The 24,467-nt window shown below is 41.2% G+C and overlaps 1 protein-coding gene across 1 annotated transcript; it reads left to right on the forward strand.

Annotated features, from left to right (window-relative positions):
* Positions 1-626: 626 nt before the first annotated feature.
* Positions 627-23,881, forward strand: LOC117472920 (zinc finger protein 395-like; the record flags this gene model as incomplete). Its single annotated transcript, XM_034118368.1, is given in 13 exon segments — positions 627-726; positions 3,080-3,228; positions 3,408-3,550; positions 13,116-13,213; positions 14,691-14,887; positions 17,172-17,272; positions 18,499-18,634; positions 18,637-18,753; positions 19,133-19,192; positions 20,438-20,500; positions 20,768-20,827; positions 21,679-21,743; positions 22,900-23,881. Coding segments are annotated over 13 exon segments (1,401 nt in total), but the record flags the coding sequence as incomplete, so codon positions are not given.
* Between the last annotated feature and the right edge of the window lie 586 nt (positions 23,882-24,467).

A 24,467-nucleotide genomic window follows, 5' to 3' on the forward strand; every position in this document is an offset into this window, starting at 1 on the left:
ACCCCCTCTTAAACCAGGCCCGGCCCCCCCCCACTGACACTTTACCTCAGCCACAACGTAGTCTCTCTATGCATCACATCAATGCACACAATGTTCATATTGCTTACTGCACATATTTCATAGTTTATATTCTATAATTCACTGCATTCTATTTCGCTGTAATTGACTGCTTGCAAGTCAAATTCCTCGTACGTGTGAACCCACCTGGCGATAAACCCGTTTCTGATTCTGATTCTATGAGGAACTGGACATTTGATACGTTTGGTGAAAAATGATGTTGTTGATAGTGCCTTCATTTAAATACTGCATTATTTATTTTATTTATTTTATTTATTTTATTTATTTTATTTATTTTATTTATTTTATTTATTTTATTTATTTTATTTATTTTATTTATTTTATTTATTTTATTTATTTTATTTATTTTATTTATTTTATTTATTTTATTTATTTGTATTCATCCTTTCTCTGGCTATGTATAATGTCTCATCCTGGGATCATACGTACCTTTAGCCTCCACGAGGACACACTCCTGAACCTCCACGAGGACACACTCCTCCTCCAGGGATCCAGATCAGGGTTTCTGACTCTCCTCTGAAGCTGTTGAGACTGCAGCATGAACACGCGCTCACACACTCTCACACACTCTCACATGGAAGCAGTGGCCTCTGCCTGAAGTCTGTTGTTGTCGTTGTTGTTGTTGTTGCTGTTGTTGTGATTCTGCAGGTAGGTGACAGCTCATGCATGCTTTAATGTATCTGTAATCTTCCTCTGTGTGTGCACGCTGCCTCGTGTTGTCCTGCATTTACAGATCTGAAGTTCACAAAGAGCTCTGTGTCTGCAGCTGCTCTCTTTCTACATACTGTCACTACATCATGTTGAGGTTTCTCTGCAGTCAAAACTGTGGATTTGACGTTTTTTCTGTAGTAAAAACTGTGGATTTGATGTTTTCTCTGCGTGTAACCTGACTTGTATTGTGTTGTTTTTCTGGATAAACGTCTTGTAAAGAGTTTGCGTTACAAAATAATCCAGATTTCGTGATGAGTTTTGACATTTTGGATTTTTAAATGTCTCAGAAATGCTTTGGATTTTGTGGCGAGTTGTTTTGCTCAGAGGACTCTTATTGTGGAGGTGTGAGCTCGCCTCTGATTGGCTGAGCTGCACACACAGAGGGGTGTGTGAACTGTAAATGTGCATGCATGCTTACATGTGTTTAACATGTGTGTGTTTGTGTTTAATCTGAACTCTCTTCGGTTATTCAGACAAACTAAAGTATGCACAGAGTTAGACGCAATCATCTTTAGAGTTTAATTTAAATAAATGACTCAAACTTGATGTTTTTTATGCTAAAAAAATATAAATGCATGTGATATTTAAATATACTATACAAATATATTATAAATTGTATTTAAAACACTGTGCATGTGATATATTGACACGTGCACATGATGCACATTTGAACAACAACAGATGAAAGACAGACGGATGATTTTAGATATTTTATAAAGTCAGTGTTTTGCAGAAAGATATTTAACAAACTCATTAAAATAAGTCAAACGTAGCAGAAAGACTGCAAATGTATTTGAAGGTCTGGAGAGGAAAGGTAGTCCTTGGAGAAAATTATTAAATCTAAATAATTTAATGAAAATGATCAAATATCAGAGTGTTTTTACACAGCAATGAATTCACGGTGAACCAAGTCTACCTGATTATGAAAATATAATATAACTTTTAGTGACAGTCTATTTTTGTTATCTGGAATGACTGTTGGAAATACAAAATATGAAACATAATTTTTTTTAAAGATAGTTTGATTTACAGAAAAACATCATATTTAAAAGTTCTTTAAAATCTAACTAATTAAATGATTGTACAGTAAAAGTAGTAACAGTCCACCGCTGCTAATAATACACAAGTAAAAGTTATTAAGTTGTACTTAAGCATTTCAAATAATTAATTAATTAGATTAGGATAGTAAAAGCATTCAGCTTCATTTCATCAAAAGAGTGTGTTTTCTAATCCAGCGGTGCTCAACCTGAGGGTGGCGGTCCTCCAAAAAGGTCCCTAGATTAATGTCATTTTTATTTGTAAGTCAATATCTTTTCACATTTAAAAATGTCCCTAATGGAAATAATAATTAGTCAGTATGTAGTGTCGATTCACCATAAAAGTTGCATAAAGTCAGAAAAAATACATTAAATGTTTTATTATTTTAACAAACGTGTCCCAATAAATTGAGAAAAGTTGCATTTACAAAAAAAATAAGGAGACAAATAATCTTATTGACAAAAAAATAACTGGTTAAAACTGAAACAAATATTCTTATTAGTTTAGTTTTACATTAGACTTCAAACTGAAACAGCTGCTTTCTTCTCGAGGTCAGGACTGGATGAGTCAAATGATTTCAGTCACTCTGAGTCACTGGTTAACAGGAAGGGGTGTGTGTGTGTGTGTGTGTGTGTGTGTGTGTGTGTGTGTGTGTGTGTGTGTGTGTGTGTGTGTGTGTGTGTGTGTGTGTGTGTGTGTGTGTGTGTGTGTGTGTGTGTGTGTGTGTGTGTGTGTGTTTCACCGTGTTGCAGCAGTGACACAGTTTAGAAACAAATATGTTGTTGTTATAATTATAGGCGTTAACAGAGACATTCACTAACCATCTGTTGCGCACACACACACACACACACACACACACACACACACACACACACACACACACACACACACACACACACACACGCACACACACACACACACATTTAATTTCATGGATGAAATGAAAGAAAAAGGCCATTGTTAAAATGCAATACCAATAAATGTTGGCTGGTCCTCTGTTGCATTATGGGTATTGTAGGCAGGACTCATGTAAATAGAGGACTTTTGTAGTTCTCCTTCATGAATTTGCTACTTTTTTATTTGTTCGCCGGGAGGGAATTTTATAATAATAATAACTTTGTTTATAAAAAAAAACTCCACCTTTTTTGCGGAGGTATATTTCCAGTTTGCATTAAAGGTCTAAAAATGTAAGTTTAATTCTATATTCTTGTACATTTATGACATTTAAACTCCTCTTCTTTCTGTGTTTCAGATTCAGACATGTTACCTACGACTCGTCTGGGCAAGCGCTCTCCTCTCGGAGCGCTCTTGAACGCCACCTGCATCACAGGTGACCCCGGCGTCACCGTGGCAACAGAGCACCCGGCCGTCGGCAGGGTCAAAGGTCACCCAGGGCTCAAGGTGAGATTACAGAGCTTTCTGGAACCTTGAGAGACATCGAGAAACACTGTGAATGTGTAGAGGTTTCTCTGAAGGCCCCTTCAGACAGATCAGAGGCTGAGCATCAACACAGCTGATGCTTCTTTCATCCTGGCCAAACAGAAAGTCATGTGTTGTTGTTGTTGTTGTTTGTCTCTCAGGTGTATTTCCAGTGTGGGGGAGGGGAGTCCTTCTCAGGTGTGGATCCTCTGGACTTCCTGCAGAATGAAGTCTCTTCTCATCCCTCTTCAGTTCCTCCGTCCTGCAGAAGATCCGTCTCCTCGTGCATCGACGTTCCCAGAAGGTCTGTTGTTTGTTTATTCCTTAAAGGGGACCTATTCTGCAAAACCTTCTTCTTCATGTCTCTTCTTCATCAACATGTGTCCCCTCTTCTTCATGTCTCTTCTTCATCAACATGTGTCCCCTCTTCTTCATGTCTCTTCTTCATCAACATGTGTCCCCTCTTCTTCATGTCTCCTTCTTCATCAACATGTGTCCCCTCTTCTTCATGTCTCTTCTACATCAACATGTGTCCCCTCTTCTTCATGTCTCTTCTTCATCAACATGTGTCCCCTCTTCTTCATGTCTCTTCTACCATCAAACACTGTGTCCCCGGTACGTCCCTCTTCTTGCATGTCTCTTCTACATCAACATGTGTCCCCCCTCGTCTTCATGTCCTCTTCTTCATCAAACATGTGTCCCCATCATCTTCATGTCTCTTCTATCACATGTCCCTCTTCTTCATTGTCTCTTCACATCAACATGTGTTGCCCCTCTCTCATGTCTCTTCTTCATCAACATGTGTCCCCCTCTTCTTCATGTCCTCTTCTGTCATCAACATGTGTCCCCTCTTCTTCATGTTCTCTTCTTCATCACATGTGGCCCCTCTTTATCCGGTCCTCTTCTACGATCAATCATGTGTCCCCTCTTCTTCATGTCTCGCTACTTCATCAACATGTGGTCCCCTCTTCTTTCAGTGGTCTCCTTACAATCAAACATGTGTCCCCTCTTCTTCATGTCTCTGCTACAGTCAAACATGTGTCCCCCTGCTTCTTCATGTCTCTTCATACAGTCAACCATGTGTCCCCTCTTCTTCATGTCTCTTCTTCACATCACATGTGTCCCCTCTTCTTCATGTCTCTTCTTCATCAACATGTGTCCCCTCTTCTTCATGTCTCTTCTACATCAACCATGTGTCCCCCTTCTTCATGTCTCTTCTTCATCAACATGTGTCCCCTCTTCTTCATGTCTCTTCTTCATCAACATGTGTCCCCTCTTCTTCATGTCTCTTCTTCATCAACATGTGTCCCCTCTTCTTCATGTCTCTTCTTCATCAACATGTGTCCCCCTCTTCTCATGTCTCTTCTTCATCAACATGTGTCCCTCTTCTTCATGTCTCTTCTTCATCAACATGTGTCCCCTCTTCTTCATGTCTCTCTTCTTCATCAACATGTGTCCCTCTTCTTCATGTCTCTTCTTCATCAACATGTGTCCCCCTCTTCTTCATGTCTCTTCTTCATCAACTGTGTCCCCTCTTCTTCATGTCTCTTCTTCATCAACATGTGTCCCCCTCTTCTTCCATCAACATGTGTCCCCTCTTCTTCATGTCTCTTCTTCATCAACATGTGTCCCCTCTTCTTCATCAACATGTGTCCCCTCTTCTTCATGTCTCTTCTACATCAACATGTGTCCCCTCTTCTTCATGTCTCTTCTACATCAACATGTGTCCCCTCTTCTTCATGTCTCTTCTACATCAACATGTGTCCCCTCTTCTTCATGTCTCTTCTACATCAACATGTGTCCCCTCTTCTTCATGTCTCTTCTACATCAACATGTGTCCCCTCTTCTTCATGTCTCTTCTTCATCAACATGTGGTCCCCTCTTCTTCATCAACATGTGTCCCCTCTTCTTCATGTCTCTTCTACATCAACATGTGTCCCCTCTTCTTCATGTCTCTTCTTCATCAACATGTGTCCCCTCTTCTTCATCAACATGTGTCCCTCTTCTTCATGTCTCTTCTACATCAACATGTGTCCCCTCTTCTTCATGTCTCTTCTTCATCAACATGTGTCCCCTCTTCTACATCAACATGTGTCCCCTCTTCTTCATGTCTCTTCTTCATCAACATGTGTCCCCTCTTCTTCATGTCTCTTCTTCATCAACATGTGTCCCCTCTTCTCATGTCTCTTCTTCATCAACATGTGTCCCCTCTTCTTCATGTCTCTTCTACATCAACATGTGTCCCCTCTTCTTCATGTCTCTTCTACATCAACATGTGTCCCCTCTTCTTCATGTCTCTTCTACATCAACATGTGTCCCCTCTTCTTCATGTCTCTTCTACATCAACATGTGTCCCCTCTTCTTCATGTCCTCTTCTACATCAACATGTGTCCCCTCTTCTTCATGTCTCTTCTTACATCAACATGTGTCCCCTCTTCTTCATGTCTCTTCTTCATCAACATGTGTCCCCTCTTCTTCATGTCTCTTCTTCTCAACATGTGTCCCCCTCTTCTTCATGTCTCTTCTTCATCAAACATGTGTCCCCTCTTCTTCATGTCTCTTCTTCATCAACATGTGTCCCCTTCTTCTTCATGTCTCTTCTTCATCAACATGTGTCCCCTCTTCTTCATGTCTCTTCTACATCCAACATGTGTCCCCTCTTCTTCATGTCCTCTTCTCATCAAAAATGGGTGTCCCCTCTTCTTCATGTCTCTTCTTCATCAACATGTGTCCCCTCTTCTTCATGTCTCTTCTTCATCAACATGTGTCCTTCCTGCTCTCTTCATCAACATGTGTCCCCTCTTCTTCATGTCTCTTCTTCATCAACATGTGTCCCCTCTTCTTCATGTCTCTTCTTCATCAACATGTGTCCCCTCTTCTTCATGTCTCTTCTTCTCATCAACATGTGTCCCCTCTTCTTCATGTCTCTTCTTCATCACATGTGTCCCCTCTTCTTCATGTCTCTTCTTCATCAACATGTGTCCCCTCTTCTTCATGTCTCTTCTTCATCAACATGTGTCCCCTCTTCTTCATGTCTCTTCTTCATCAACATGTGTCCCCTCTTCTTCATGTCTCTTCTTCAATCAACATGTGTCCCCTCTTCTCTTCATGTCTCTTCTTCATCAACATGGTCCCCTCTTCTTCATGTCTCTTCTTCATCAACATGTGTCCCCTCTTCTTCATGTCTCTTCTTCATCAACATGTGTCCCCTCTTCTTCATGTCTCTTCTCATCAACATGTGTCCCCTCTTCTTTTATGTCTCTTATCATCAACATGTGTCCCCTCTTCTTCATGTCTCTTCTTCAGCAACAGTTGTCCCCTCTTCTTCATGTCTCTTCTTCATCAACATGTGTCCCCTCTTCTTCATGTCTCTTCTTCATCAACATGTGTCCCCTCTTCTTCATGTCTCTTCTTCATCAACATGTGTCCCCTCTTCTTCATGTCTCTTCTACATCACATGTGTCCCCTCTTCTTCATCTCTCTTCTACATCAACATGTGTCCCCTCTTCTTCATGTCTCTTCTACTCAACATGTGTCCCCTCTTCTTCATGTCTCTTCTACATCAACATGTGTCCCCTCTTCTTCATGTCTCTTCTACATCAACTGTGTCTCCTCTTCTTCATGTCTCTTCTACATCAACATGTGTCCCCTCTTCTTCATGTCTCTTCTTCATCAACATGTGTCCCCTCTTCTTCATGTCTCTTCTTCATCAACATGTGTCCCCCTCTTCTTCATGGTCTCTTCTTCATCAACATGTGTCCCCTCTTCTTCATGTCTCTTCTTCATCAACATGTGTCCCCTCTTCTTCATGTCTCTTCTACATCACCATGTGTCCCTCTTCTTCATGTCTCTTCTTCATCAAGAGGGGACTCATGTCTCTTCTTCATCAACATGTGTCCCCTCTTCTTCATGTCTCTTCTTCATCAACATGTGTCCCCTCTTCTTCATGTCTCTTCTTCATCAACATGTGTCCCCTCTTCTTCATGTCTCTTCTTCATCAACATGTGTCCCCTCTTCTTCATGTCTCTTCTTCATCAACATGTGTCCCCTCTTCTTCATGTCTCTTCTACATCACCATGTGTCCCCTCTTCTTCATGTCTCTTCTTCATCAACATGTGTCCCCTCTCTCTTCAATGTCTCTTCTTCATCAACATGTGTCCCCTCTTCTTCATGTCTCTTCTACATCACCATGTGTCCCCTCTTCTTCATGTCTCTTCTTCATCAACATGTGTCCCCTCTTCTTCATGTCTCTTCTTCATCACATCTGTCCCCTCTTCTTCATGTCTCTTCTTCATCAACATGTGTCCCCCTCTTCTTCATGTCTCTTCTTCATCAACATGTGTCCCCTCTTCTTCATGTCTCTTCTTCATCAACATGGGTCCCCTCTTCTTCATGTCTCTTCTTCATCAACATGTGTCCCCTCTTCTTCATGTCTCTTCTTCATCAACATGTGTCCCCTCTTCTTCATGTCTCTTCTTCATCAACATGTGTCCCCTCTTCTTCATGTCTCTTCTTCATCAACAATGTGTCCCCCATCTTCTTCAATGTCTCTCTTCTCATGTGTCCCTCTTCTTCATCAACATTTTGTCCCCTCTTCTTCATCAACATGTGTCCCCTCTTCTTCATCAACATGTGTCCCCTCTTCTTCATGTCTCTTCTACATCAACATGTGTCCCCTCTTCTTCATGTCTCTTCTACATCAACATGTGTCCCCCCTCTTCTTCATGTCTCTTCTACATCAACATGTGTCCCCTCTTCTTCATGTCTCTTCTACATCAACATGTGTCCCCTCTTCTTCATGTCTCTTCTTCATCAACATGTGTCCCCTCTTCTTTTCATCAACATGTGTCCCCTCTTCTTCATGTCTCTTCTACATCAACATGTGTCCCCTCTTCTTCATTCTCTTCTTCTTCATCAACATGTGTCCCCTCTTCTTCATCAACATGTGTCCCCTCTTCTTCATGTCTCTTCTACATCAACATGTGTCCACTCTTCTTCATGTCTCTTCTTCATCAACATGTGTCCCCTCTTTCTACATCAACATGTGTCCCCTCTTCTTCATGTCTCTTCTTCATCAACATGTGTCCCCTCTTCTTCATGTCTCTTCTTCATCACACATGTGTCCCCTCTTCTTCATGTCTCTTCTTCATCAACTGTGGCCCCTTCTTCATGTCTCTTCTACATCAACATGTGTCCCCTCTTCTTCATGTCTCTTCTACATCAACATGTGTCCCCTCTTCTTCATGTCTCTTCTACATCAACATGTGTCCCCTCTTCTTCATGTCTCTTCTACATCAACATGTGTCCCCTCTTCTTCATGTCTCTTCTACATCAACATGTGTCCCCTCTTCTTCATGTCTCTTCTACATCAACATGTGTCCCCTCTTCTTCATGTCTCTTCTTCATCAACATGTGTCCCCTCTTCTTCATGTCTCTTCTTCATCAACATGTGTCCCCTCTTCTTCATGTCTCTTCTTCATCAACATGTGTCCCCTCTTCTTCATGTCTCTTCTTCATCAACATGTGTCCCCTCTTCTTCATGTCTCTTCTTCATCAACATGTGTCCCCTCTTCTTCATGTCTCTTCTCATCAACATGTTGTCCCCTCTTCTTCATGTCTCTTCTTCATACAACATGTGTCCCCTCTTCTTCATGTCTCTTCTTCATCAACATGTGTCCCCTCTTCTTCATGTCTCTTCTTCATCAACATGTGTCCCCTCTTCTTCACTAACATGTGTCCCCTCTCTTCATGTCTCTTCTTCATCAACATGTGTCCCCTCTTCTTCATGTCTCTTCTACATCAACATGTGTCCCCTCTTCTTCATGTCTCTTCTTCATCAACATGTGTCCCTCTTCTTCATGTCTCTTCTTACATCAACATGTGTCCCCTCTTCTTCATGTCTCTTCTTCATCAACATGTGTCCCCTCTTCTTCATGTCTCTTCTTCATCAACATGTGTCCCCTCTTCTTATGTCTCTTCTCATCAACATGTGTCCCCTCTTCTTCATGTCTCTTCTTCATCAACATGTGTCCCTCTTCTTCCTGTCTCTTCTTCATCAACATGTGTCCCCCTCTCTTCATGTCTCTTCTTCATCAAACATGTGTCCCCTCTTCTTCATGGCTCTTCTCCTATCACCATGTGTCCCCTATTCTCTCATCACATGTGTCCCCTCTTCTTCATGTCTCTTCTTCATCAACATGTGTCCCCTCTTCTTCATGTCTCTTCTTCATCAACATGTGTCCCCTCTTCTTCATGTCTCTTCTTCATCAACATGTGTCCCCTCTTCTTCATGTCTCTTCTTCATCAACATGTGTCCCCTCTTCTTCATGTCTCTTCTTCATCAACATGTGTCCCCTCTTCTTCTTCATGTCTCTTCTACATCAACATGTGTCCCCTCTTCTTCATGTCTCTTCTACATCAACATGTGTCCCCTCTTCTTCATGTCTCTTCTACATCAACATGTGTCCCCTCTTCTTCATGTCTCTTCTACATCAACATGTGTCCCCTCTTCTTCATGTCTCTTCTACATCAACATGTGTCCCCTCTTCTTCATGTCTCTTCTACATCAACATGTGTCCCCTCTTCTTCATGTCTCTTCTTCATCAACATGTGTCCCCTCTTCTTCATGTCTCTTCTTCATCAACATGTGTCCCCTCTTCTTCATGTCTCTTCTTCATCAACATGTGTCCCCTCTTCTTCATGTCTCTTCTACATCAACATGTGTCCCCTCTTCTTCATGTCTCTTCTACATCAACCATGTGTCCCCTCTTCTTCATGTCTCTTCTTCATCAACATGTGTCCCCTCTTCTTCATGTCTCTTCTTCATCAACATGTGTCCCCTCTTCTTCATGTCTCTTCTTCATCAACATGTGTCCCCTCTTCTTCATGTCTCTCTTCATCAACATGTGTCCCCTCTTCTTCATGTCTCTTCTTCATCAACATGTGTCCCATCTTCTTCATGTCTCTTCTTCATCAACATGTGTCCCCTCTTCTTCATGTCTCTTCTTCATCAACATGTGTCCCCTCTTCTTCATGTCTCTTCTTCATCACCATGTGTCCCCTACTCTTCTCATGTCTCTTCTTCATCAACATGTGTCCCCTCTTCTTCATGTCTCTTCTTCATCAACATGTGTCCCCTCTTCTTCATGTCTCTTCTTCATCAACATGTGTCCCCTCTTCTTCATCAACATGTGTCCCCTCTTCTTCATGTCTCTTCTTCATCAACATGTGTCCCCTCTTCTTCATCAAACATGTGTCCCCTCTCTTCATGTCTCTTCTACATCAACATGTGTCCCCTCTTCTTCATGTCTCTTCTACATCAACATGTGTCCCCTCTTCTTCATGTCTCTTCTACAATCAACATGTGTCCCCTCTTCTTCATGTCTCTTCTTCATCAACATGTGTCCCCTCTTCTTCATCAACATGTGTCCCCTCTTCTTCATGTCTCTTCTACATCAACATGTGTCCCCTCTTCTTCATGTCTCTTCTTCATCAACATGTGTCCCCTCTTCTTCATCAACATGTGTCCCCTCTTCTTCATGTCTCTTCTACATCAACATGTGTCCCCTCTTCTTCATGTCTCTTCTTCATCAACATGTGTCCCCTCTTCTACATCAACATGTGTCCCCTCTTCTTCATGTCTCTTCTTCATCAACATGTGTCCCCTCTTCTTCATCAACATGTGTCCCCTCTTCTTCATGTCTCTTCTACATCAACATGTGTCCCCTCTTCTTCATGTCTCTTCTTCATCAACATGTGTCCCCTCTTCTACATCAACATGTGTCCCCTCTTCTTCATGTCTCTTCTTCATCAACATGTGTCCCCTCTTCTTCATGTCTCTTCTTCATCAACATGTGTCCCCTCTTCTTCATGTCTCTTCTTCATCAACATGTGTCCCCTCTTCTTCATGTCTCTTCTACATCACCATGTGTCCCCTCTTCTTCATGTCTCTTCTTCATCAACATGTGTCCCCTCTTCTTCATGTCTCTTCTTCATCAACATGTGTCCCCTCTTCTTCATGTCTCTTCTTCATCAACATGTGTCCCCTCTTCTTCATGTCTCTTCTTCATCAACATGTGTCCCCCTCTTCTTCATGTCTCTTCTTCATCAACATGTGTCCCCTCTTCTTCATGTCTCTTCTTCATCACATGTGTCCCCTCTTCTTCATGTCTCTTCTTCATCAACATGTGTCCCCTCTTCTCATGTCTCTTCTTCATCCACCATGTGTCCCCTCTTCTTCATGTCTCTTCTTCATCAACATGTGTCCCCTCTTCTTCATGTCTCTTCTTCATCAACATGTGTCCCCTCTTCTTCATGTCTCTTCTTCATCAACATGTGTCCCCTCTTCTTCATCAACATGTGTCCCCTCTTCTTCATGTCTCTTCTTCATCAACATGTGTCCCCTCTTCTTCATCAACATGTGTCCCCTCTTCTTCATGTCTCTTCTACATCAACATGTGTCCCCTCTTCTTCATGTCTCTTCTACATCAACATGTGTCCCCTCTTCTTCATGTCTCTTCTACATCAACATGTGTCCCCTCTTCTTCATGTCTCTTCTTCATCAACATGTGTCCCCTCTTCTTCATCAACATGTGTCCCCTCTTCTTCATGTCTCTTCTACATCAACATGTGGTCCCCCTCTTCTTCATGTCTCTTCTTCATCAACATGTGTCCCCTCTTCTTCATCAACATGTGTCCCCTCTTCTTCATGTCTCTTCTACATCAACATGTGTCCCCTCTTCTTCATGTCTCTTCTTCATCAACATGTGTCCCCTCTTCTACATCAACATGTGTCCCCTCTTCTTCATGTCTCTTCTTCATCAACATGTGTCCCCTCTTCTTCATGTCTCTTCTTCATCAACATGTGTCCCCTCTTCTTCATGTCTCTTTCTTACATCAACATGTGTCCCCTCTTCTTCATGTCTCTTCTACATCAACATGTGTCCCCTCTTCTTCATGTCTCTTCTACATCAACATGTGTCCCCTCTTCTTCATGTCTCTTCTTCATCAACATGTGTCCCCTCTTCTTCATGTCTCTTCTTCATCAACATGTGTCCCCTCTTCTTCATGTCTCTTCTTCATCAACATGTGTCCCCTCTTCTTCATGTCTCTTCTTCATCAACATGTGTCCCCTCTTCTTCATGTCTCTTCTACATCAACATGTGTCCCCTCTTCTTCATGTCTCTTCTACATCAACATGTGTCCCCTCTTCTTCATATCTCTTCTACATCAACATGTGTCCCCTCTTCTTCATGTCTCTTCTACATCAACATGTGTCCCCTCTTCTTCATGTCTCTTCTCCATCAACATGTGTCCCCTCTTCTTCATGTCTCTTCTACATCAACATGTGTCCCCTCTTCTTCATGTCTCTTCTTCATCAACATGTGTCCCCTCTGTGGAAAGAGACTCTGAAAGTTTCAGGAACAAAGATTCTCTCTCTTTTTGATCCATTTCTATAAAAACCTGTCTGAAAATGAGCTGATCAGATTTTGGCCACTTGATGATGTCATAACGATGTTTTGTCTTGTGTAACCATTAGCCAATCACCAACCAAGGTAACCCCCCCCCCCCCCCCCTTATCACCTGAATCTCCTCCTAGAGCACCATTGAGTTCTTTGTAACCAAATCTCTCTCAGAGGGGCGTGGGGAGGGGCTCCTTATTTTCATCTAAAGTAACAGACAGAGAATCAGCACTTTGGAAACAGGGCTGAAACAGAGGGGATTATGGGTAATGCTGCAATGATCTGTTTGGTGTTTCAGCCAATCAGAGACAGGCTCTGCAGATATCTGAGACCTGTGATATATTGATGAGAAACAGGATAGTAGGGGACCTTTAAAGTTGACTGATAAATATCGTTGACTGTCTTCAGTCAGAGGAGTCCGGAGCAGGTGGACGTTGATGAGCTGATGGCAGCGATGGTGCTCAGCAGCCTGTCCTGCAGCATGAACAGCCCCCCCGAGCCTGAAGGTACTGCAACAACAACAACAACAATAACAAACACCAATAACAAACAACAAACAACAACAAACAACAGACAACTACAGAGGCCTGTACTACGAAGCTGGTTCAACCTAACCTGGATATGTTGGAGTTAGCCGGTTGGCCCAATCCAAAACATACGCGCTCTCGCTAAGCTGTACTACGACGCTGGTTATCAAGTGGATCGCTCAAGCCAGCCGTGTCCTATCTAGTTAGGTGCGCGTTCACATGAAAGGGGTGGTATTTGGAGCATTCGACCAATCACAAACATGGACAAGCGTACTGACAGCGCAGCGTCATACTTCCTGAATGAAAAGTGAACTTTAATATTAGTCAAATATGAAGAAGTTAAACTTTAAACATCCATGACTTAAACACTTTATCCAGGATAAAAGCCACATAGCTGCACCTGCAAGGTGAATACAGCTGGTAACAGAGAAAGTGTTTGAATGCGTACATTAACAGGTTTATGATATCACTGCCCCGTCTAAGACACGATCTGACTTTAATTACATTTGACTCGAGTGTTTCCTCAACTTAATGTGTTGCTTAAAATAATACTTCTGCATACAGTATGTGACACTGTGAGTGTTGCACGGCCAGATACGGCTCAGCTGACTCAGATAAGGAAATATATGATACATTATGATGTGATATGATATGAATGATAATGGGACACATCTACGTCTGCACTCACAGTGCCGCGGACTGTACGTAATGTTACTCTGATCCGGTTACTTATGTCGTGGCAGATATTTAAGTAAGCTTTCTTAACGCTAATGTTATAATAGTCAGATTGCTCTGAAGATGGGAGGGGATATTCTATTAATGTTCACGTTCACACAGTCAGTTGATTTTTGCCGGCCGTCTTTCCTGCAACGACAGTTTTTCTGTATTTCCTCTATCCTGTAATATGACTTGATAGCTTTAAACTCCGCACACGGAGCTCTGATTGGTCAGCAGGCGGTGCTTTCACTGAGTTGATCTCTTAGCCTGCCACCTAACCTGCTCCGGAGCAGGTTTGCTGCTCAGCATCAGTTACCATGGAGATCTAGCCCGCTAAAAAGAGAACCAGCGTCGTAGGACCGGAAAGCCCGAGATTTCCCTGAAGTTAGCCGCTAAGAGAACATCCGGCTTCGTAGTACAGGCCTCAGGAACAAAAACAGAACAACAGAAATATTGACAAAAACATTGAAAGAAAAATTGAAAGAAATTGGAAACATTTGGGAAAAACTGGAAGAAAATTGAATTTATTTTTAAAGAAATTAAAAATAATACTGTGGTTATGATTGACCCAGGTAGGTAAATACAAGAGTTACCTTAGTTACAGTAGTAGTGATGGGGTAGTAGCTTTGTTTGTCGAGTTAGCATTAGCATTAGCCACATAGTGTTGGGGTTAATGTTAAATCTTCAGTCGTTGAATATTCTTCATGTTTAATATGTGTATATGTTCTGTGTACCTCAGCTCTTCAGATGGACTGTGGCGGAGATCTCTCCGACAGCAGCAGCGGATACTGGAGCGTCGGCCTGACCAATGGCAGCCCGACACCCTCTCCTCCAATCACAGAGCCCGACGCCGGCCAGGCCCCGCCCCCTGACGAGGGTCTGGACATGGAGCGGGAGACGGTGCTGTTCGACGAGCCGGCACCACGGAAACGCAGGGTGAGCGAAGTTTAAACGAGATAATTCACCTTATTCTGAAATAGGACGATTCAGAAATGCATTTTTTTTTGCTATCTCCCGTTTTAAAGCTAAAGTGTGATTACTGGGATTAGCATCGCCATCTTTATCAACCTTTACTTGCCGTTTTTAAGTTTTATTTATCGGTATTTATTATCGTCAGATGAGAACAATAATAAATTAAAGGTAGCCAATATGTATTAGTTTATCCAAATAATATATGTGTTTGGACAATAAAATAATAACACACAATAACATGTCAACAATGTTTAGTTTTTAGAACTACCAAATGGCCGATAGCTAGCTAGCTTCTTAGATTAAAAGCTAACATTAGATAGATAGCTAATGTTGGATAGCTAGCTATTTAGCACACTAACAGGTTAATTCAGTTTGTGCTCTATGGATACAAATATAATTAATTAATGTTAACTTTCTAAGCAGACCTTTGTCTACACTAGTGTTGATTTCGTCAGCTATTTTTTTAAATAGTTTTAGTCTTAGTCCTGTGTTAAATTTCCTTTTTAGTTTTAGTCATATTTAGTCACCTTCATCCTGTTTTTATTTAGTCAAGTTTTAGTCGACTAAAAGTCTGAGCATTTTAGTCTTATTTTAGTCAAAGAAAACGGTTGAGTCTTTTTTAGTCATCAGATTATATAGAACATTTCAGTCAAACTAGTCTAGCCAAAACCAATAATATGTCATTTTAGTCAAACTTATTTCACAATAAGATGATTTCTTGTCCTCATTTGATGAAAAACACAGGTTGAATGATTAAGAGAGCAGCTTTGCAGAGAGTGGTCAGGTTTGTGGTGTGTTTACCAGCTGTGTTATGGCCACATGGCTTCCCTTCTGATAAAACAATGCATTCGCTTTGTTTCTCCGCCTCATTGTAGCGAAAATGGGCCCAAATATCACATTGTTTCTTTCTCCCAAGCAGTGGTGGCGTTAGACTTTTTCGTTGTCAGTCATTTTGACGGACAGGATCGTAAAATTTCCGTCATAATCCATTATTACCCGTCGAGTCTGGACACAACTTATCACTCACTCGCGCTGACGGGGGGGGGAATATTCGGTTAACGCGACCACTGCTCCCAAGCCCTGTTGTTGCCATTTTATTTTCTGTTAAATAAGGTTAGTTAGACCATGAGTTAGACCCGAGTCTTCCTGACAGTTCACAGTGTGCCGCTGCCCGGTGTAATTCAAATGTACCGCCGCGCGCAGCACAGACACACAGCTGCTGTGTTACGGTTTTGTATTTATGTTTTCATTTTCCACCTTTATTTTGAAATGTTTTCCTCCTTGTGTCTTCTCTGTTCCTTCTTCCTGTGTTTGCCTTCCTGTCATTAGTTCCCCTGGTGTGTCTGATTGTCTGATTGTGTTCACCTGTTGCCCTTGTGTTTCTGCCTCCCTTACCCCAGCTGTGTCTTGTCTTGTGATTACCCCTCTCTGTATTTAGTCTTCCCCTGTGTGCCTTGTTGGTTCATTGTTGGTTGTTCCTGTCTCCCTCCATGTCAGCCACGGTCAGTTTTGTTTGTATTCGCTACCTTGTGCTATCTATGTTTTTTCATGCCTTGTTTTTGTGCTCATCGGCTTTGGAATAAAGCTCGCCTTTTGTTTATAGACCTTTTTCCTTTTTGAAGTCTGCATTTGGGTCCTACCTTTCCACATTACCTAACATGCTGCCCAGCCGCAGCAATGTAAATGGAACTGCTGGGAGAATAACTAACTATCAGAGATGTAACGTTATCTTTGATAATATTTCGTCAACGAAAGTAAAGAGAGATTTTGGCATAGTTTTTATTTAGTAAACTACATTTTCATCTCGTCACTTTTCGTCAACGATATTACATGTTGATTTCGTTACAGTTATTGTTTACTGTCGTCGGTGCCGTCTCGTCTTAGTCATGGGAAAAAAGGTCGTTGACGAACATATTTCGTGATAGTTTTAGTCAACGAAATTAACACTAGTCTAGACTCTCTGTCAATGAGAGTTAGGAAAAAAACATTGTTTTATGGAGTCCTTCTGAAAAGTGTGCTAATGTTAGCTAGCTAGCTCGTTAGATACATAGTTAGCTTTACTGTTGGGTAAATAGCCAATGTTCTCTTTCAGGCAGTGGAAATGGGTGGAAAAGCAACAGGTTAAAACAACACAGATGTTACTTCTGAAAAGTGTGCTAATGTTAGCTAGCTAGCTTGTTAGATATATAGATATAGGTAACAACAGGTTAAAACAACACAGACGGTAAAACGTTTTTTCTGTGTGCAGAACTCAGTGAAGATGGGGTACTGCTGTCTGTGGCCCGGCTGTGGGAAGGTGCTGACGTCTGTGGTGGGAATCAAACGCCACATCAGGACCACTCACCTGAGGTAAGACTCACCTGGGTTTTATACTACAGGAAAATACAAAAGAAATGTAGGATAAGAAATGTGTTGTTTTTCTGGCATGAAAATGCTTCCATACACTTTTATCAAAATTACAGCAGGTGGAAAAGTTAAGAAATTATATTAATATCTGAATACTTTTGGTTTTGTATGTTATCTCTACTATTTAATTAAGAGATAATAAGGTGAGTCTTTTTTTAAGTTAGCCTATCATCCATCCTTACTATGGCATTTGATTGACGTACAGGTAAGCCAGTCACCACGCATGGGCTGCAAATCACCGACGAGCTGGTTACCTAGTTAGCCAATTTATACAATTCTACTAAAGAAAGGGTATAAAATGTACTGAGTGGTATTGTGCCACACGGGTTCATGCAGTTTATGAGGGGGCCTCACCTCCTCATCTGATGCGCAAAAACGGCGCACTATTATGCGCTTGCGCTTATCAGTTCATCTGCCGTGAAGTTCACGAGCAAATTGAAATAAAATAGCATTAAAAAAGTAAAAAATATACATGTGGAAATAATAATTTACAGTAACCATCAGAATCAGAATACCTTCATTCGTCCCACAGAGGGGAAATGTACATTGTTACAGCAGAAAAGAGCTTCATGTGACCTAAGAAAAAAAAGGTATTAAAGATAAAAAAAAATAGCAGCCAGGTATATACATTACGGCATATATATATATATTGCACACAATATAATATGTATATTTAAAGGTGGGGTAGGTAAGTTTGAGAAACCGGCTCGAGATACACTTTTTGTTATATTCCATGGAATGCTCGTAACATCCCGATAGCAATGAATATCTGAAGTGCTTTGACAAAAAATCCATAACAAAATATCATCTGTGGAAGCTGTAGTACTGTAAAAAGTACGACCAATCATCTGAGCCGGCCCGGCTAAAATAACTGGATGGCCTACCTGCCTGTCAGCCTTCCATCTGTGCACAAACTTATCTCGTGCCCTCATTGGTCATGTGCGCGTTCGTGTGTGTTGGAGGAGGGGCTCTGTGAGGAAGTGGCAGATTTTCTCCGGTTGTGTATTTTCAAATTCTAGCGCACTCGAGCCGGTTTCTCAAACTTACCTACCCTACCTTTAATGTAATGTGTTATGATTTTGTAGCTTCTTCTAAAACCTGCACCATGATGAAATATATATTTTTAAAGACTTAATTGACCCTAACCCCTGAACTCTGACCCCTCTCAGCCGCGGCAGTGATCACGAGCGTTGCTCCCGCAGCGAAGAGGATTTCTACTACAGCGAGGTGACCAATCAGGAGTCTCCTCACCCCTCCCCCCCCTCCTCCCCCCCCGGAGACCCGCAGCCCCCCCCCTCCCTTCCCTTCCCCCCCCTTCCCTTCCCCCCCCCACTTCTCTCAGTCGCTCCGCCCCCTCCTCCTCCTCCTCCTCCTCCTCCTCCTCCGGCGGATTCATGAAGGTCCGATCAGATCACTCCTATCAGGTAGGGGGCGGGACTTATAACAGGTTTTTAATTATACAATTAATGCCATATTTGTGACATGGCATATTAATTTCCAGTACTGTATGTTGCATGTTTTTATTTGATTGTATTTACTTGTTTAAAAATGTACAAGATCAGGGACTACAGATGAAAAATGGCCTCTCGGCTAACTCTGGCACATTTACAGAGATGTTGATTAATGTGCGCTGTCCCTGTTAAATGAATGAATAAATAAAAATAATATCTTTAGATTATTTGCTATTTTTTTATTTATAGTTTTCAGTTTGTTTTAAACTCTGTGTTCTATATTTTTCATATATCATTTGGACACTTTTATAATATTTACCTGATTCTATTATATTTTTTTACATGTTTTTAGGCTCTACCTGTCAGTCATGTGACGTCATCAGTGGCTCCGTCCACCAGCTGCCTCCAACAGGTGAGACTTTAAAGAGTTCAAATCTATATTTATATTTATATAAATAGGTCCAATCAGATCACTCCTACCAGGTAGGGGGCGGGGCTTATCGCAGTTTTTTTTATTATACAATCAACACCATATTAATGATCTCTTTAGATAAATGATAGTTTATTTATGTATTTATCGGTTTGTCTGCTTTAAATGTGGTCTACTTATTTTATACTTGAAGGGGACCTATCATGCAAAATGCACTTTTTTTTATGTCTTTTCTACATCAACATGTGTCCCCGGTGTGTCGGGGAACTCACGCAGCGTCAGAAAATAAAACCCTCTCTCTTTTCCTCCGTACCCAAATCTCTAAAAACGGGGAACAACGGAGCTGATCCAGATTTGTGTCCGATATGACGTAATATCTGAAATGTGGACCCACGGCCCTATCAGAAACGTTGCTATCAGAAACAATGCGCGACTGTTTTGGACGTAATATGGTCGGTGTTTACATTAGCATCGCTAACACTCAGAGCTAACCTGTACTGGAGAGCATGTGTGTGAAGAAGCAGGAAATAAAAAGGAACTCACCTTGTGGTATAACCGGCAAGAGAGAAAGCCTTTGAGCTCCATACTGTTTCAAATCCTTGATAATCCATGATATGGCGTTTCATCACGGCAGCATTTAGTTTAGACAGTAGCTGCCTGGTCCCGCATGAGCTCAGACCCCTCCTTATTTATTTTGTATCATTTCTTTTTAAAGCTTTATACCCCAAATCAGCACTTTTGAAACAGGAAGTGAAATAGAGGGATATGAGGCATGGCTAGAATGGGTGATCTGTTTGGTATTTTGAGCAAAACACTTCATAGGGAGGCTTGTGGCGCAGTGGGTAGAGTTGGTGTTGGGATCAGGGGAGCACAGGTTCAAACCCCACTGCAGTCAGCATGTCGTTGTGTCCCTGAGACACTTCACCCCAAATTGCTCCTGTGGGGATTGCCCACAGGATTGAGTATGTAAGTCGCTTTGGATAAAAGCGTCTAAACAAGTAACATGTAATGTAATAGACATGTTTTTTATATTTTTGTATATATCTGAGACCTATGCTATTGCCTACAAATAGCATGATAGGTCCACTTTAATATTGACGACAAATTATTAAAATATGTTTTATAAGACAAACACATAAACTGAACTAAATGTAAATATAATTTGAATGCTTTTATAATATTTACCTGATTTTATGAATCACCTAAATATGTTGTACATGTTTTTAGGCTCCACCTGTCAGTCATGTGACGTCATCAGAGGCTCCGTCCACCAGCTGCCAATCAGATCAGGTAGGGGGCGGGGCTTATCGCAGGTTTTTAATTGTACAATCAACACCATATTAATTATCTCTCTTTTTTTATTTATCGTTTTCACTCTGCTTTAAATGTGGTCTACTTATTTTATACTTAATATTGACGACAAATTATTAAAATATGTTTAAGATATTTTCTAACCTGATAATATTCCAAGCTCAATAAACGTCACTACATTTATATTTTTCTTACATAATTTGGACACTTTTATGAATCACCTAAATATGTTGTACATGTTTTTAGGCTCCATCTGTCAGTCATGTGACGTCACCAGAGGCTCCGTCCACCAGCTGCGTCCAACAGGTGAGACTTTAAACAGTTCAAATCTATATTTATATTATAACATGGGAACATGCATGGGAAAGGTCGCAGTAACAAACCCAGAGAGTAGAGATATGTAATGCCTTGTTTGCAGATTTAAACTAGTGTTTAAATATTTCAACTTCTTTCCAGTTATTACGACTTTTCATGTCTAAAATATTCGACTTTACCCAAATGTCTTTACCTCCAAAATGCTCAAAATGAGTTTTTCTCTCCTCTGCTCTCAACAGAAATTCATACAGAATTAATTTAAAAGAAAGTAGATTGTTGTTGTGCAGTTGAGAACATATTCTGATGTTTGTTATATGATACAGAGATTTCCCTCTGTAGAAACCTTAGACTCTTATATTTCAACAACATGAAACAAGGAATTTGAACCTGGCTTCATCCAAACTAACAGCCAATGGTTTCGGACTTCCCCTGTGAGCATAAAGTTAGATTTAAGACTTAAATACACACACACACACACACACACACACACACACACACACACACACACACACACACACACACACACACAGCAGCCTTTTGTTTATTTCAGCGGCAGTGAAGCCTGTTAAAACTGGTTTTACACAGGAGAGGGGCGGAGTGTGTGTGTGTCAGGAACATCCCCTCTTGTGGTCACATTTCCCATAATTGAGTGCCGCCCCCTGCAGGCTGAGAGAGGAAACTGCAGGATGTTTTTACACCAGAGGAGACACAGAGGACATGAACAGGGAGAGGGGCTGATATGATGAAAGACAAACATAAAACCAATAGGATAACATATTTTTTAATAAAAGGCAAACGCACATTTTCTCAAAATGTTTAATTATGACATTTTTCTTCTTCAGGGTTTGGCGTTTCGGGCGCGTTCAGTGAGTGTTGGAGAACAATGCCTGCAGAACGGCGCTTGCAGGTCAGTGTCTCTACTTTAAAGAGTCCTCTCCTGCTGATGTTCAGGTGTATATCAGTATGTAATGTCTCTACTTTAAAGAGTCCTCTCCTGCTGATGTTCAGGTGTATATCAGTATGTAGTGTCTCTACTTTAAAGAGTCCTCTCCTGCTGATGTTCAGGTGTATATCAGTATGTAGTGTCTCTGCTTTAAAGAGTCCTCTCCTGCTGATGTTCAGGTGTATATCAGTATGTAATGTCTCTACTTTAAAGAGTCCTCTCCTGCTGATGTTCAGGTGTATATCATATGTAGTGTCTCTACTTTAAAGAGTCCTCTCCTGCTGATGTTCAGGTGTATATCAGTATGTAGTGTCTCTGCTTTAAAGAGTCCTCTCCTGCTGATGTTCAGGTGTATATCAGTATGTAGTGTCTCCACTTTAAAGAGTCCTCTCCTGCTGATGTTCAGGTGTATATCAGTATGTAGTGTCTCTACTTTAAAGAGTCCTCTCCTGCTGATGTTCAGGTGTATATCAGTATGTAGTGTCTCTACTTTAAAGAGTCCTCTCCTGCTGATGTTCAGGTGTATATCAGTATGTAGTGTCTCTACTTTAAAGAGTCCTCTCCTGCTGATGTTCAGGTGTATATCAGTATGTAGTGTCTCTACTTTAAAGAGTCCTCTCCTGCTGATGTTCAGGTGTATATCAGTATGTAGTGTCTCTACTTTAAAGAGTCCTCTCCTGCTGATGTTCAGGTGTATATCAGTATGTAGTGTCTCTACTTTAAAGAGTCCTCTCCTGCTGATGTTCAGGTGTATATCAGTGTGTAGTGTCTCTACTTTAAAGAGTCCTCTCCTGCTGATGTTCAGGGTGTATATCAGTATGTAGTGTCTCTACTTTAAAGAGTCCTCTCCTGCTGATGTTCAGGTGTATATCAGTATGTAGTGTCTCTACTTTAAAGAGTCCTCTCCTGCTGATGTTCAGGTGTATATCAGTATGTAGTGTCTCTACTTTAAAGAGTCCTCTCCTGCTGATGTTCAGGTGTATATCAGTATGTAGTGTCTCTACTTTAAAGAGTCCTCTCCTGCTGATGTTCAGGTGTATATCAGTATGTAGTGTCTCTACTTTAAAGAGTCCTCTCCTGCTGATGTTCAGGTGTATATCTTTCTGTGTTTCTCGGTCAGGAGGATTCGTGGCGAGGCGAAGAAATGTCGTAAAGTTTACGGCATCGAACACAGAGACCAGTGGTGCACGGCCTGTCGCTGGAAGAAAGCCTGCCAACGGTTCCTCGACTGAAGAGGAAGAGGAAGATGAGGAAGAGGAGGAGGAAATACTGAGAGAAGACAGACTGAACCAGAGGGACGTCTCGTGGTATCTGAATCTATAAATATTTTCCGTTCTCATTTTTATACTCTTTCTATACAAGTTTTTTTTTTTTTTAATCTTTGAATGTATTTTTTAGACGTCCTGTTTTTATGATGCACACGTTTGGGGGCAGCCATGATGTGACCTTTGAACCCTTGGAACTCTTGAATTATGAGATTTGAAGCAGCCGAACGGGGTGGGTTATAAATATATAAATACGGCTGTTTATCGAGATTATTCACAAAAACATTAAAAAACAGAAACGTTGACTTTAAAGGTCCCGAATTATACTCTTTGTCATCAATATATTACAGGTCTCAGATATATATAGAACAGGTGATAAGGTGGGGGAGGGGGGGTTACCTTGGTTACTGATTGGCTAATGGTTACGCAACCCAAAAAATCGTTATGACATCACAAAGTCACCAAAATCTGCTCAGCTCATTTTCAGACAGGTTTTTATAGAAATGGATCAGGACAAAAAGAGAGAGAATCTTTGTTCCTGAAACTTTCAGAGTCTCTTTACACAGAGGGGACACATGTTGATGTAGAAGAGACATGAAGAAGAGGATGTTGCATAATAGGTGACCTTTAATTAAACACATGAAGTCAACAGATACTGTATTAGGTTCGCTTAAAGCGATAATATTAAGTTGCTGTCGACATAATACATTTAATTAACGTCAACGTTTCCGTTTTTTCAGGATTAAATATCTTTACTTAAAGTGGACCTATCATGCTATATTTAAATGATATATTGTAGGGCCATACCTATATAAGGTATATTTATACGTTTCTGTTTTCAAAATACCAAACAGATCATGCATTTTAGCCATGCCTCATTTCGCTCTATGTGCTGTCTACGGTGCTGATTCTGTGAGACCACGCCCCCCTGCAGGAGAGGGGAGAGCGCTCTGATCAAGTCAAGAGGGGGAGAAAAAGAGATCTCCGTCCTCCGTGTTTTATTATATAGAGTCGTTATTCATTTGTTTTAAAGCTCAATAAATAACAAAGAAGACCTTTGACCGGCACTTTTCTAATTTTGTCCGGAAGATTTAAACTTTAACGGACATCTTGACCGGCGAAACAAACTGAAACTGAAACTCTGCCGCACGGTCCCCTCGTTCCTTGGAAGAGGCGGAGAGGTGGGTGTTTGACATCTGCTGGTGGACTAACCAGGTGGACTAATTAGCTGCCACTAATGACATATTTTTATTTATCGATTAATATGCAAGTTATTTTGCAACTTTTTGTAAATATGGAAACATGTGCATCCCAGATCCTAAAACACGAGGTGTTTAAAAGTCCAAATGGTTTCTGTTCATAGAATAATCGTTGAGTCGACTCATGGTGGAAAAATGTCACTAAACGTGTGCGAAAAGTGCGT

The sequence above is a fragment of the Trematomus bernacchii genome, unplaced genomic scaffold, assembly GCF_902827165.1.
Source record: "Trematomus bernacchii unplaced genomic scaffold, fTreBer1.1, whole genome shotgun sequence".
NCBI classification, from domain to species: domain Eukaryota; kingdom Metazoa; phylum Chordata; class Actinopteri; order Perciformes; family Nototheniidae; genus Trematomus; species Trematomus bernacchii.